The 11,076-nt window shown below is 50.9% G+C and overlaps 1 protein-coding gene and 1 pseudogene across 2 annotated transcripts; one reads left to right on the top strand and one right to left on the bottom strand.

Annotated features, from left to right (window-relative positions):
- Window positions 1-3,619: 3,619 nt before the first annotated feature.
- Window positions 3,620-5,541, top strand: LOC120669954 (60S ribosomal protein L9-like). Of its 2 annotated transcripts, XM_039949882.1 has the most exons (4): window positions 3,620-3,706; window positions 3,738-4,139; window positions 4,307-4,429; window positions 5,196-5,541. In XM_039949882.1, the coding sequence occupies exons 2-4, from the start codon at window positions 3,777-3,779 to the stop codon at window positions 5,280-5,282; spliced, it is 573 nt and encodes a 190-aa protein (XP_039805816.1). In that variant the 5' UTR covers window positions 3,620-3,706; window positions 3,738-3,776; the 3' UTR covers window positions 5,283-5,541. The 2 variants fall into 2 exon arrangements, with proteins under 2 accessions (XP_039805816.1, XP_039805815.1); XM_039949881.1 differs by having other exon boundaries at window positions 3,697-4,139.
- Window positions 5,542-5,902: 361 nt separating this feature from the next.
- LOC120669953 lies at window positions 5,903-7,793 on the bottom strand (annotated as a pseudogene).
- Between the last annotated feature and the right edge of the window lie 3,283 nt (window positions 7,794-11,076).

The raw sequence follows: 11,076 nt of genomic DNA, 5'->3' as shown, positions 1-11,076 counted from the left end.
ACTGATTTTTTTCTCGAAAACGTAGGAGAACTGCGTTTCATTGTATTAAGAAGATGATAAAAGCCAGAATTTCTTACACCAACGTGGAGCGGCTAGCACTCACGCAACATACTAGAGCATCTGTACTGTCAACTGGAGTATCATTATTGATACATAACATATATAAATGATCCCTGCTGATTGCATTGTTGCTGGAGTAATAATTTGATTACTCATCAATCTGATTAAGCAAGTAGCAGTGCCTTAATTTGATTTGTGTTCTGAAAGCAACTTCTAATTTGATTTGTGTTCTGAAAGCAACTTCACTTTAACGGCAGTTCAATTATTCATGACAGCAAACATCCTGACGTACGGTTTCTTCAGACATGGAAACGTGCAAGGGCTACAGTAGACGTGCCGGCACACAGGCTCGATCTTGTTACTTGTTCATGTTCAGATCAGATCGGATCGGATATATGAGAGCGACAGATGATCAAAGGATAACCGCCCCAATATATATCTTGAGAGGCATGCATGCAACTGAAGCTAGCAAGGTTCGTTTCACAGGAGCCTGCCTCGCTCTACGTATAGAGTAGGTGATCTGTGCGCTAGTCCAGCACATGGGCAAGTTTCAAGTTTCTCTTTCACTTGTGGGCATGATCATATCAACAGCCCCATCACAATTTTGCATCTGCCCTTGGGCCCCTGCGTTGCAGGGGGCCATGGCCGTGCCGCCTGGGGGGGGGGGACCATGGCCGCGTCGCCGCTACCGCCTCGGGTGGCTGGGCCCTGGCCACGCCGCCGCCGCCTTGGGTGTCCGCTGCCGCTTCGCCTGGCTGCGGTGCTCGCCTGGTCGGTCCTTGCCGGCCTTGTTGGGGCCGGTGGCCGCCCGCCGGCCTCCGTTCCTCGCCGCTCTCGGTGGCTGTTGGCCATGCCTGTCGCTGCTTTCTCCGTGGTGTGGCCCGGGTCGGTGGTCGCGCTACAGCTTGCTCTTTCAGTCGTCGGCTCTGAGTTGGAAACGGGTGGTGGCGAAAGCCTTGGATCCGCTTGCGGACCGATGACGACAACGCCCTCGGGCGTTGTTTACCTTCTTAAAGGCATTATCCTTCCGCCCTTTTCCTCCCTCTCCAGCTAGTCTTCCGGGTGAAAACCTAGACCATATTGGTCGGATGACGACGGCACCTGTGACGTTGTTTCGTTTCTAGAGGCGTTGTCTTGGAAGCTTTGCTAGCGGCGGCCATCTGCTCTCCTCGGAGAGTTTCTGCTTCTGCGCCTAGCTTCAATTCATTTCATCTGCATTGTTCAGGTCGTGCTTGGTGATTAGAGTCTATAAACTGGCGGATGCTTTGCCGCCGCCGTCGCGTTGAATGAAGTTTGCTTCGGGCAGATGCTTTGCCGCCGTGGTTGGTTGATCGGGTGGATGCTTTGCCACTTTTGTGGAGTCGTTGACCTTTGCACCCTGGACGTTGTTGTTTCTGCTTGCAGACTCAGTTGTAGGGTTTTGGCGGGTGTTGTGGGTCATGCCCTTTGTCATCTCAGTGTTGCTCTGCTGCTGTTCATGTTGTCGTTGTGTTTTCTTGTTTGTGTGTGTGTTTTTTCAGTGTTTTTCTTCTTTTAGTCCTTTGTGCTCTTGTGTTGGACAAGCTCAGCTTGTCAGTTTCAAGATTGTGTCTGTAACTTCTTTCCTCTTAATAAAAAACGTGCTCAGACACGGTCGCAAAAAAAAATACATATGTAGGAAGAGGCAACCCATGAGCTTTCTATTGCAGTATGAACCCGCTACTGTTCTCTGCACAACTACATCCGTTCCTCTTCTTCGGTAGCAACATCTAACATCTTAGATATCCTGATTAGACTCGACACATAGACAGCTTGGTGTGGAAGAACATGTGCTGAAGATTTGCTTTGCCCACTCCTATATAGTAATGTTTAGCTAGCCTGCTCCGTAATGGTATCGAGTACTCTACAGGTTCAGGATCAGGGCCACCTCGCACTATTAGTAGTGTCTACTCAATTTTTCCAGCGAGACATGCATCAACCTTTAGCTTGCTTTTCCCATGCTTCATTCGCTGTACATCAAGTCATACGCACAGTCTTGCCAAACAAAAAGTCATAAATATCAAGCAAAAGAAAAAGGTCATGTAGATGTGTATAGTCTCCCCAAAGCACATACCTTTTTGTACATGCTGATATGTATGTATTAAGTATGGTTATTTCAATTTTCTAAAAAGTCAAGTTGTTTTTTTTAAGTGTTTTCTTTTCTTTTTGCCTTAAGTTTAACATTTTATAATTTCAAAATTACGCAGTGGCCATGGCAGACGCACCCTTGTCTCGCTTCATTACCTTGCTGCCTAGGCGGTGGCGTCGTGCCTGCTGGCGCCGGTTACAAGACCGGTGAGGCCGGATCTGGCCTCGACCCGGCATGACGGGGAAGGCGGCAACTGCGGCTCATGGTGGAGGTTTTTTTTGAATGCCTCAATCTAGGTACCAGCTGTAGTATCTGTACTCACACCGCACACCACATACACTCCCTATCTAATTAGAAACTACAACCTATACATACACCTACTGAGTACAAAGTGACGGACACGTCGTCCCATTGTAGTCCACCGGCGCTTGAGGCTCCTCGAGAAGAAAATCCGGGAAAATTGCAGCCAGGTGCGGTGCGGGGGTTCGAACCCCCCGCCGGCTGCCTCCCACACCGTGGAGCTTGCCACTAGGCCATTGGCCCGTCCGCGGCTCATGGTGGAGGCTTGGCCTCGGAGGCGGACCGCCAACTGAATGGGCTGCGCATGCAGAGGTGGTTTTGGGAGTGCAAGCAGAAATCCTAGTCCAATCTCCCGCCGACCGGTAATGACCACGCTTCTTTGGTTGATTTTTTCTTCTTCAAGGTCTTGCCGATGTGCTTTCTACGCATCCTTGGTGTCATCATCAGGTGCTATAGGAAACCACTTGAGAGAATCTGTCTAGTATTATGTTGGCATTGACATTGGCGACACCTTGTGGTGCCATTCCCTTCCTACATGTGATGTCAATATTTCCTCACACCCATGCGCTAGGCGGAGATTGAAGTGAATTTGGTAAGCAATAACAGAATATCTAAAATATCAAGTCTCTAAGCAGACGAGAGATGTGATGAATTGGACGTGTGTGTGAAGATATTATAAGGTTGAAGCGAGAAAAAAAATTGAAGCTTGGTCTTTTAGTTTTTTTTTTATTTATTTTATAACTTTCTTTTTTTATTAAATTCCTCATTCGAGATTTAGAGCCTAGGAATTCTAGTAACTTTTGGTGCATATATTCACAAGACAAGATGGAAATAGAGGGAGGCTGAGTGAATCCTTTTAGTTTAAAAGAAATAAGTCAAATGTCTCTAGTTTTGTGTACGTTCACATAATTAAAATATTGAAATTGAAACAATTTTGATATGGTAGATGTTGATACCTTTTTATATATAAATTTGATTATTTTGTTATTGGAAGTTACAGTGGCAATCCAATCCTGATGGGGCCGTTTCTCAGCAGCCCACCCATAGGATTCAGGCCCATAAGAAGGGCCCATTACAGTGGCAAACAAACCCTAATAAGCCATGGATCCGACGGCGAGGATTGGCCGATCAAACTACAAAACCCTACGCCGTTGTATAAAATGCTACTCCTCTCCGCGCCGCCGCTCCTTCGAGCGCACAAACCCTCCTCGCCTCCGCCGCCGCTGCCCCGCCGTCGCTGCCCCGCCGTCGCTGCCCCGCCGTCGCCGAGGAGGAGGAAGAAGAAGAAGAAGAAGAAGCGCCGGCCAAGATGAAGACCATTCTGGCGTCGGAGACCATGGACATCCCGGAGGAGGTCACGGTTAAGGTGGCCGCCAAGGTGGTGACGGTGGAGGGCCCCCGCGGGAAGCTCACCCGCAACTTCAAGCACCTCAACCTCGACTTCCAGCTGCAGGACGGCGGCCGCAAGCTCAAGGTCGACGCCTGGTTCGGCACCCGCCGCACCATGGCCGCCATCCGCACCGCCATCTCCCACGTCCAGAACCTCATCACCGGCGTCACCAAGGGTTACCGCTACAAGATGAGGTTCGTCTACGCTCACTTCCCCATCAACGCCTCCATCACCAACGGCAACACCGCCATCGAGATCAGGAACTTCCTGGGCGAGAAGAAGGTAATTACTAGCTAGTCCATCGAATCGACCTTTTCTGCCTTCGTTATCCGCGCGCGCGCGGATCTCATAGATTTTTCATTCCTGCGGCGGACCAGATCTATTCCTGCGGCGGATGTGATGTGTTGCTCTAACTGGTTGGTTGGTTGCTTGCTTGCTTCGATCCTCAGGTCAGGAAGGTGGACATGCTTGAGGGTGTGACCATCTTGCGGTCCGAGAAGGTCAAGGATGAGCTCATCCTCGACGGCAACGACATCGAGCTCGTCTCTCGATCTGCCGCCCTCATCAACCAGGTGAATAGCTATTGGTTGGATCATGCCATTTCTATCTTCCTCGTGCCGCGGTGCTCTGTGCTTTCTTAGATGTACTTTGATTGATTTGATGGAATAGACCATGAATGATAGTTGTGCTCTCTCCTGCTGTATTGCTTTGTGATGAAACTACTGCTGTAGGTGTAGCTAAAATTATAAGAATCAGGTGTTGCACGGTCCTAGCTAGAGTTCCGTTCCAGCGCCTTACTTTGGTTGCTTTGGCTTTGAAATAATGAAATGTGTATTTAGTTATTCACAAAACGCATTTTTAAGTTATGTCACTAGTGCTCTCACTGGAAACTACAACTGCAGTCCCACATTTCTGAGATTTGCTAGTATCAGAAATGTGTTGAACAATTGTAGTTGCCGAATTTATGGTTCAGTGTTGTAACCATATAGCATATTAAGCTTCATATGTTTGGTAGTAGTGCGCACCTGATGGCCTAAAGACTCACCGGGACTGATCTTAGTGCTGCATCCTTTGGGTGGAAAAGCTCATACCAAATCACCTTTTCAATAAATTCAGTGAGCTGGTAAATACTGTTGTGCGTGATGTGGTATTTTAGAACCAGTAAACAATGTTTTTTTATCACGTTACTACTCCATGAAGTATATGTACAAGAACAGTCTGGACACTTGGTGAATTTACTAGTATTGTTGATTGTTATTCTATAATAAATCATGCTACTGCTGTTGATTGCTGTCCAATTTTTCACGCTGCTGAATCAAGTTATCTGTTTTTCAACAGAAATGCCATGTGAAGAACAAGGATATCAGAAAGTTCTTGGATGGCATCTACGTCAGTGACAAGGGTGCCATTAACGAGGAGCAGTGAGCTTGCCTAGTCATTAGCTAAAAATGCCTGGAGACGGTCCTGAAGTGCTGTTTCTGTATGCTGTGTTTCTATCATCCTTTGGGTTGAAATTTTCTGAGACTGAATTTTGTACTGGGTTAGGATGTGTTATGGAGCATGCTATCTTATCCTACATATCTTCGTCTCTGTTTAAGAGTCTGAACCTTGTTTATCATCCCCTAAAGATAGTTGACTGCAAGGATTCGTGGTTGAAACAAAGATGAGATTTTGTTAATCTGCATTTGCTTATGCTCTCACCACCTGTTGGGCTATTATGGACCTGCGCTCAGTTAAATCCACTTTGAAAAGGTCATCTAACCCAAGAAAGGCATACATTCTATGTTTAATGGGCATAAGCTCATGAAATTGGACGCTCTTGATGCCCTGGTGGAACACTAACAAATAACTTCTGATTCTTCTCATATGGATTTATAAGTGCATTGATTTCTTGATTTTCAAATTTTACCCTTGTGCTCTCTGCGTTTCATGATTTCCAGATTTTTACCTTTCCGCTCTCTGTTTGATGCTTGTGAAGTCCACGCGTAAAATTGGAAATGAGAGTTTTCAAATTTCGTATGCATTTGATTTGATTTGATTTGAACTGCAGTGATTGAATCTGTATTACTTTATTGCTTTCCTCTGATCTCTATAAACCTCCATAGTACTGTAGCCTAACAAATGTGGACGGTAACTAGCAGAAGCAGTGTCAGCCACACATTCTTCTTAGCACGAGCATGCCAAAGCCGATGCCCAGGAACGTGGCCACGGAGATTCCGAAGATGCCGACGAGGATGCCCGGCACAACCAGCGAGCTCCATCCTTTGGCCGTGGCCATGGCAGCTGCCGTGGTGGGCCCGCCAACGTTGGCGTTGGAGGCGATGAGCAGGGGCTTCCTCTCCAGCCCCATGAGCTTGCCGACGGCGAGCACCACGGCGAGGTGGATGGACACCTGAAGCAGCGCGAAGGCGAACACGCTGGGCGCCTTGGTGACGGCGTCGACGACGTTGCCGTTCACCCCGACGACGGCGAAGAAGAGCTGCATCAGGATGAGGGCCATGGTCTCGCCGGCCGGCGCGAGCTTGCCGAGCTGCCCCGGGAACGCCGTCGCCAGGAGCACCACCAGCGCCGTGACGCAGGGCAGGGTGCCGCCCTGGAGGCCCAGCCGGCTGGCGATGACCGACCCGGCCTTGCAGATGACGAAGGACAGCGCGATCGCCAGCCCGCCGTTGAGCACCGAGAGCCGGCCGCCGCCCTGGGACTCGCCGTCCTCCTTCTGGCTGGCTGTGCCAGCATTCAGAGTCGAAATTCAGAGATACAACAAGAGCACAACTAACGGGCTGCTGTGGTTTCAGCGGTGTACCTTGAGCCGTCTTGGGTTCTGCTGGTATCTTTGATGCCAGCGAGAAGAGTGTCATGAAGTACAGCGCCGAGATGAGGTTGTCTGCAGCGACGCCGGCGGCGAGAACAGACGGCGTGACGCCGAGAGCTTCAGAGATGGCAACGTAGTTCACCGCTGTGGCAGTTGATTGTGGAGTTGCAGAATAGTATTACTTAGTACTGATTCCTCATTCATGGTGGTGTTCATCAGTAAGGAAGCAGTTACCTCCACCAATGTAGCTGCCCATGAGCGCGGCTGCGATCTTCCAGCTATCTTGGCCGAGTGATCGCATGGGAATCAAAAGATAGGCCACCGTCGTGCCGATTACAGTTGCAACTACCAACAGAAATTCAGACAAGTGAAGCAGTTACATAACTGCACTGTTGTTTCAGTGAGAAAGTTTGCATCTTGCGAGGCAAGAAAGAAGCACCAAGCGAAGCTGGATAATTAAATTAAGTTAAATTAAATTAATCCTAATAATACCAGATCCGATCAGGAAGGCCTTGAGGAGGTCGCCGGTGGTGCGGACGACGCGGCGGAGGTCGGCGCCGAGGAGCAGCAGCGGGACGGCGGCCGGCAGCAGGTACTCCATGACGGCGTCGTGCGCCGGCGCGCCGGGAGATATGAGCCCCACGGCCGTGGCTGCCAGGCCGGCCAGGATGCTCACCAGCGCCCCGCTCAGCGCCGCGCCCCACGGCGTCTTCTCCTCCGACCTTCATATCCATCAGACGTCATTGCTTCGTCATCGTTTCATCAGAGCTATCTATCATCTTGTTCCGGACATGAGCATGCAGTAATTAAGTGCACGAATGGAGATGGTTCGGTGCCTCGGTCAATGGAAACATACATACCAGGTGCCGAATGCGGCGGCGGAGAGGAGGAAGGCCCAGTTGCCCCAGTGGTCGCCGGGCGCGATGGCCGGGCGGAGGACATGGTGGCCAAGGCGAGGGGAGGACGGGGAGAAGGGGACGCGGCGCTTGTCGTGACGGTGGATGAAGCTACGAGGAGTGTGCGGGCGAGGCGGCACAAGGAGCCCGCCGGGGCCGGGCCGGCGGCGGCGAGGGTGAGGAGGGGTGGTTGGAGAGGAGCAGACTCAGAGCGGCGGGTGGCGCCATGCCGTGGCGTGGCGTGGCGTGCGTCCCTCCCTCCCTCCCTCCCAGCCAAATCCAGTCCACCACCCTTGTCCTGGGCCAAGTGTTTGTTCCTGGCTGCAACGGCCGGATTCGAGACCTAGTCAGTCCGTGAGCTCCCTTTTTTCTTCTCGTCTCTTATTTTTTGTTTTTGTTTTTGTTTTGCCTGTCGTTGTTGGGCACATTTCAAGTTTTCTTTCTCCCAGGAATGGCAATTTGGAAAATGACGTCAAGTCAGTGGACAGGACACACTACACTAGTAGCGAATTGAATGCTGCTGGTGCAAACTACAAGCCGGCTTGGCCTTGCTTTCTGATTCTGTCTGTTTGTAGGTGTGCTTGCCTGCTTCCAAACGTTTGTTCGCCGGCCGGCGGTGCGGTGCACATCATCATCTCACATGTTTTTTTGTTTCCCCTGCAGCCTTCAACCCGTCTGTGTTGACGCGTCGTGTCCTTTTCATCGTTCCTGATTAGCAGTTGATTTAACAGCCGATGAAAAATGACATAGTGATGCAGCATCCATCACTTTGTATGAATCAAGACCAGAAACACGGCATCCCCAGTATACAAATTTCTCGTTGATCCATGGAGACAGCCGTCCATGAAGGAACGAATACCAGAAAACGACGTGGTACTAGAACAGAGGTCCAGCCGTCCAGGAAACTTCATCTCCATCAGAGCGCAGGACCTGCAGGCAGTCAAGGCCAATCAGCAGCCTCTCACAGGTAGGACTGCAACTGCCACACAAAGAAGAAAGAACCGTGGCACAACTAATGCAAATGATTAGCATGCCAATACTGAGACATGCCTACGAACCTTGAACTGCTTGTTGGGGTCACCACCTTCGGTCAGATCGCCGGAGGTACGCGAAGACAAGGAGTCAAGGGCGAGCCGACGCCAACAGCCAGCATAAGGTGACCCATCTTCGCGCGTCTTCGGGTCAGGAAGCGAAGACGAGGCACCCGGAACACTGAAGCCGACGCCAGGAGCAATCGCGGAGGTGTTCCGTCTTCGCTGTTCCACGATCAAGAAGACGGAGAGGGGCGAAGACTTGGTGACGTGAGTCTCGTAGAGTACTTAGCAGCGGGTCCAGGAGCTTGTGGCGCACTCAAATTGTATCGGGCAAATTACGCTCGCGTCTAGGAATATTCCAAGAATATTACCGTTGTAGGGGTGCAGTAGAGTAATTGTACATTGAAAGATGTAACATCACCTATAAATACCCTGTGTAATGTTCATTGATGGGACAGATATTGGAGAGAGAACATTTACTACTCGATTTCCGGGCCGTTCATTACTGTTGTTGTGTTCGTCCGTTCCGGAGACACTCCCCACCAACAGTTTGGCGCCCACCCGTCGGTTCGATACACCACATGACGGCAACGAAGAAGAGAGGGACCATCGGAGCCACTTCGGAGGACACGACGATGACAACGACGACGACAACGCCCTTGCAGGGCGAAGCAGCAGCAACACAGGCGAACGGGGCTAGCAGCGACGCCGTCTCCGTCGATGCCCTCGCAGATGGCCAGCTTGAAGTCAACCTTCTGGACATCGGCGTCACAGCCGAAGACATCGCGGCGATGCGTCGTATCGATGCTCGCATCGAAGAGGCACGAAGGGTTCAGCAGCAGGCCTTGGAAGCAGGACCTTCGGAGCCACAAGTGACGACAAGGGCGAAGGGGAAGCAGACCATGCTCACCGAAGCAGAGTGTCAAGAGCAGTACAACAAGTTGAGGGAAGAGGAGCTTCGCTGCAAGGCGATGCAGGAGAAGCTCCGTGCCCAGAGGCTACAGCTAGAGCAATTGCAGGCTCCACCAAAACCACCGCAGATGGATGTAGTCGGGGCCAACCCACGACATCAAGAACCACCGAGGTCCCGCCCGAAGTTCGTGCCGGTCGAAGAGATCTCTGACCACTCTGAGTCAGACGGCGAAGAGTGTTACCGAAGAAGCCATCACAGGATATCACCATTGTCCGAAGAACTGGAGGAGGTACAGTGGCCTCACCGTCTAAACCCAGCAATATTGCCCCAGTTCGATGGAGAGTCAGATCCCGAAGAATTCCTCCTCAAGTACGAAGCCACCATCGAAGCATCAGGAGGAGGCACCGCATGTAAGGCGAAGGCGCTCGTCCTCGCATTAAAGGGCTTGGCGCAGCGCTGGTATGCAAATATCCCACCGGGAACCATTCTGTCTTGGAAGCAGCTCTGCCTTGAGTTATGTTCAAGCTTTCGCGCCGTAAGGCCCGACGAAGTCACATCTTGCGATTTTCACGATCTAAGGCAAGGAAGCATGACCTTGCAAGAATATCTCCAGAGTGTCATGAAGCTTCGCGCAAGAGCACCCAATGTCGCCGACCAGAGCATCATCGATTCGGTGGTGAAGGGGATCAATCTGGGACCATGCGGGGAATACATTTCCCGGCGTAAGCCGAAGACAGTCACGAAGCTGTTCGAGATAATGCAAGAATATTGCATATCCGACCGGGCGAAGAGGAGAAGGCTTGAGGAGAAGAACGAGCAGAAGAAATCCCGAAGCAGTGAGAGGTCCCATTCAAAACCATGGCACGCTGATGAGCCCAGGCAGAAAAGAACAGTGAACAATGTGACCGAAGAAGGACCCCGAGAGCACAGACACCATCACAAGGGCAAAGGCGAAAGGGACCGACATGAAGAAAGACCCAACCGCGATGATCGTCAACATCGCAAAGATTGACAAAACAAAGGCCGAAGGGACAGCGGTGGTCGAAGGGAGAAAATTCCATTCTGTTTCTTCCACGGCAAGGATAAAGGCCACTGGACAAATGAGTGCCCTTTCGCCATTGAAAGGAAAGAGGAGTTTGATCGGCAGAATTCCCAACCAGCAAAACCAGTCAATCATACCTCGCAGCTGCCGCCTCAGTCTTCGACAACGCCAAATACTTGGGCTCCTACACCAAATTGGCCGGTGTCGTACCCGGTTTTCAATTATAACCCACTCCCGTATGCACCACCTCCACAACAATCAATTCCAATGTTACCACCTCCGCAGTACAGTCAGACATGGTCCAGAAGCTCAACACCAGTGTCTTGCAACACAACAAATCTACCTCCACCTCCAAAACTTGAGCCGGGGCAGATCCCCGAGCGAGCAATCGACACACCGTCGGGCAGCAGGGTCAACATCATCAATGCCATCTCCGGAGGATCCAACGAACCAGTTCATGAGACGAAGAAGCAGCGGAAAGAATATTTCAGAACAGTCTCCCACGTCAGCGAGGGCAGATGC

This window comes from Panicum virgatum, chromosome 4N (genome assembly GCF_016808335.1).
Source record: "Panicum virgatum strain AP13 chromosome 4N, P.virgatum_v5, whole genome shotgun sequence".
Lineage (NCBI taxonomy): Eukaryota > Viridiplantae > Streptophyta > Magnoliopsida > Poales > Poaceae > Panicum > Panicum virgatum.
This window is presented reverse-complemented; position numbering and strand designations above follow the sequence as displayed.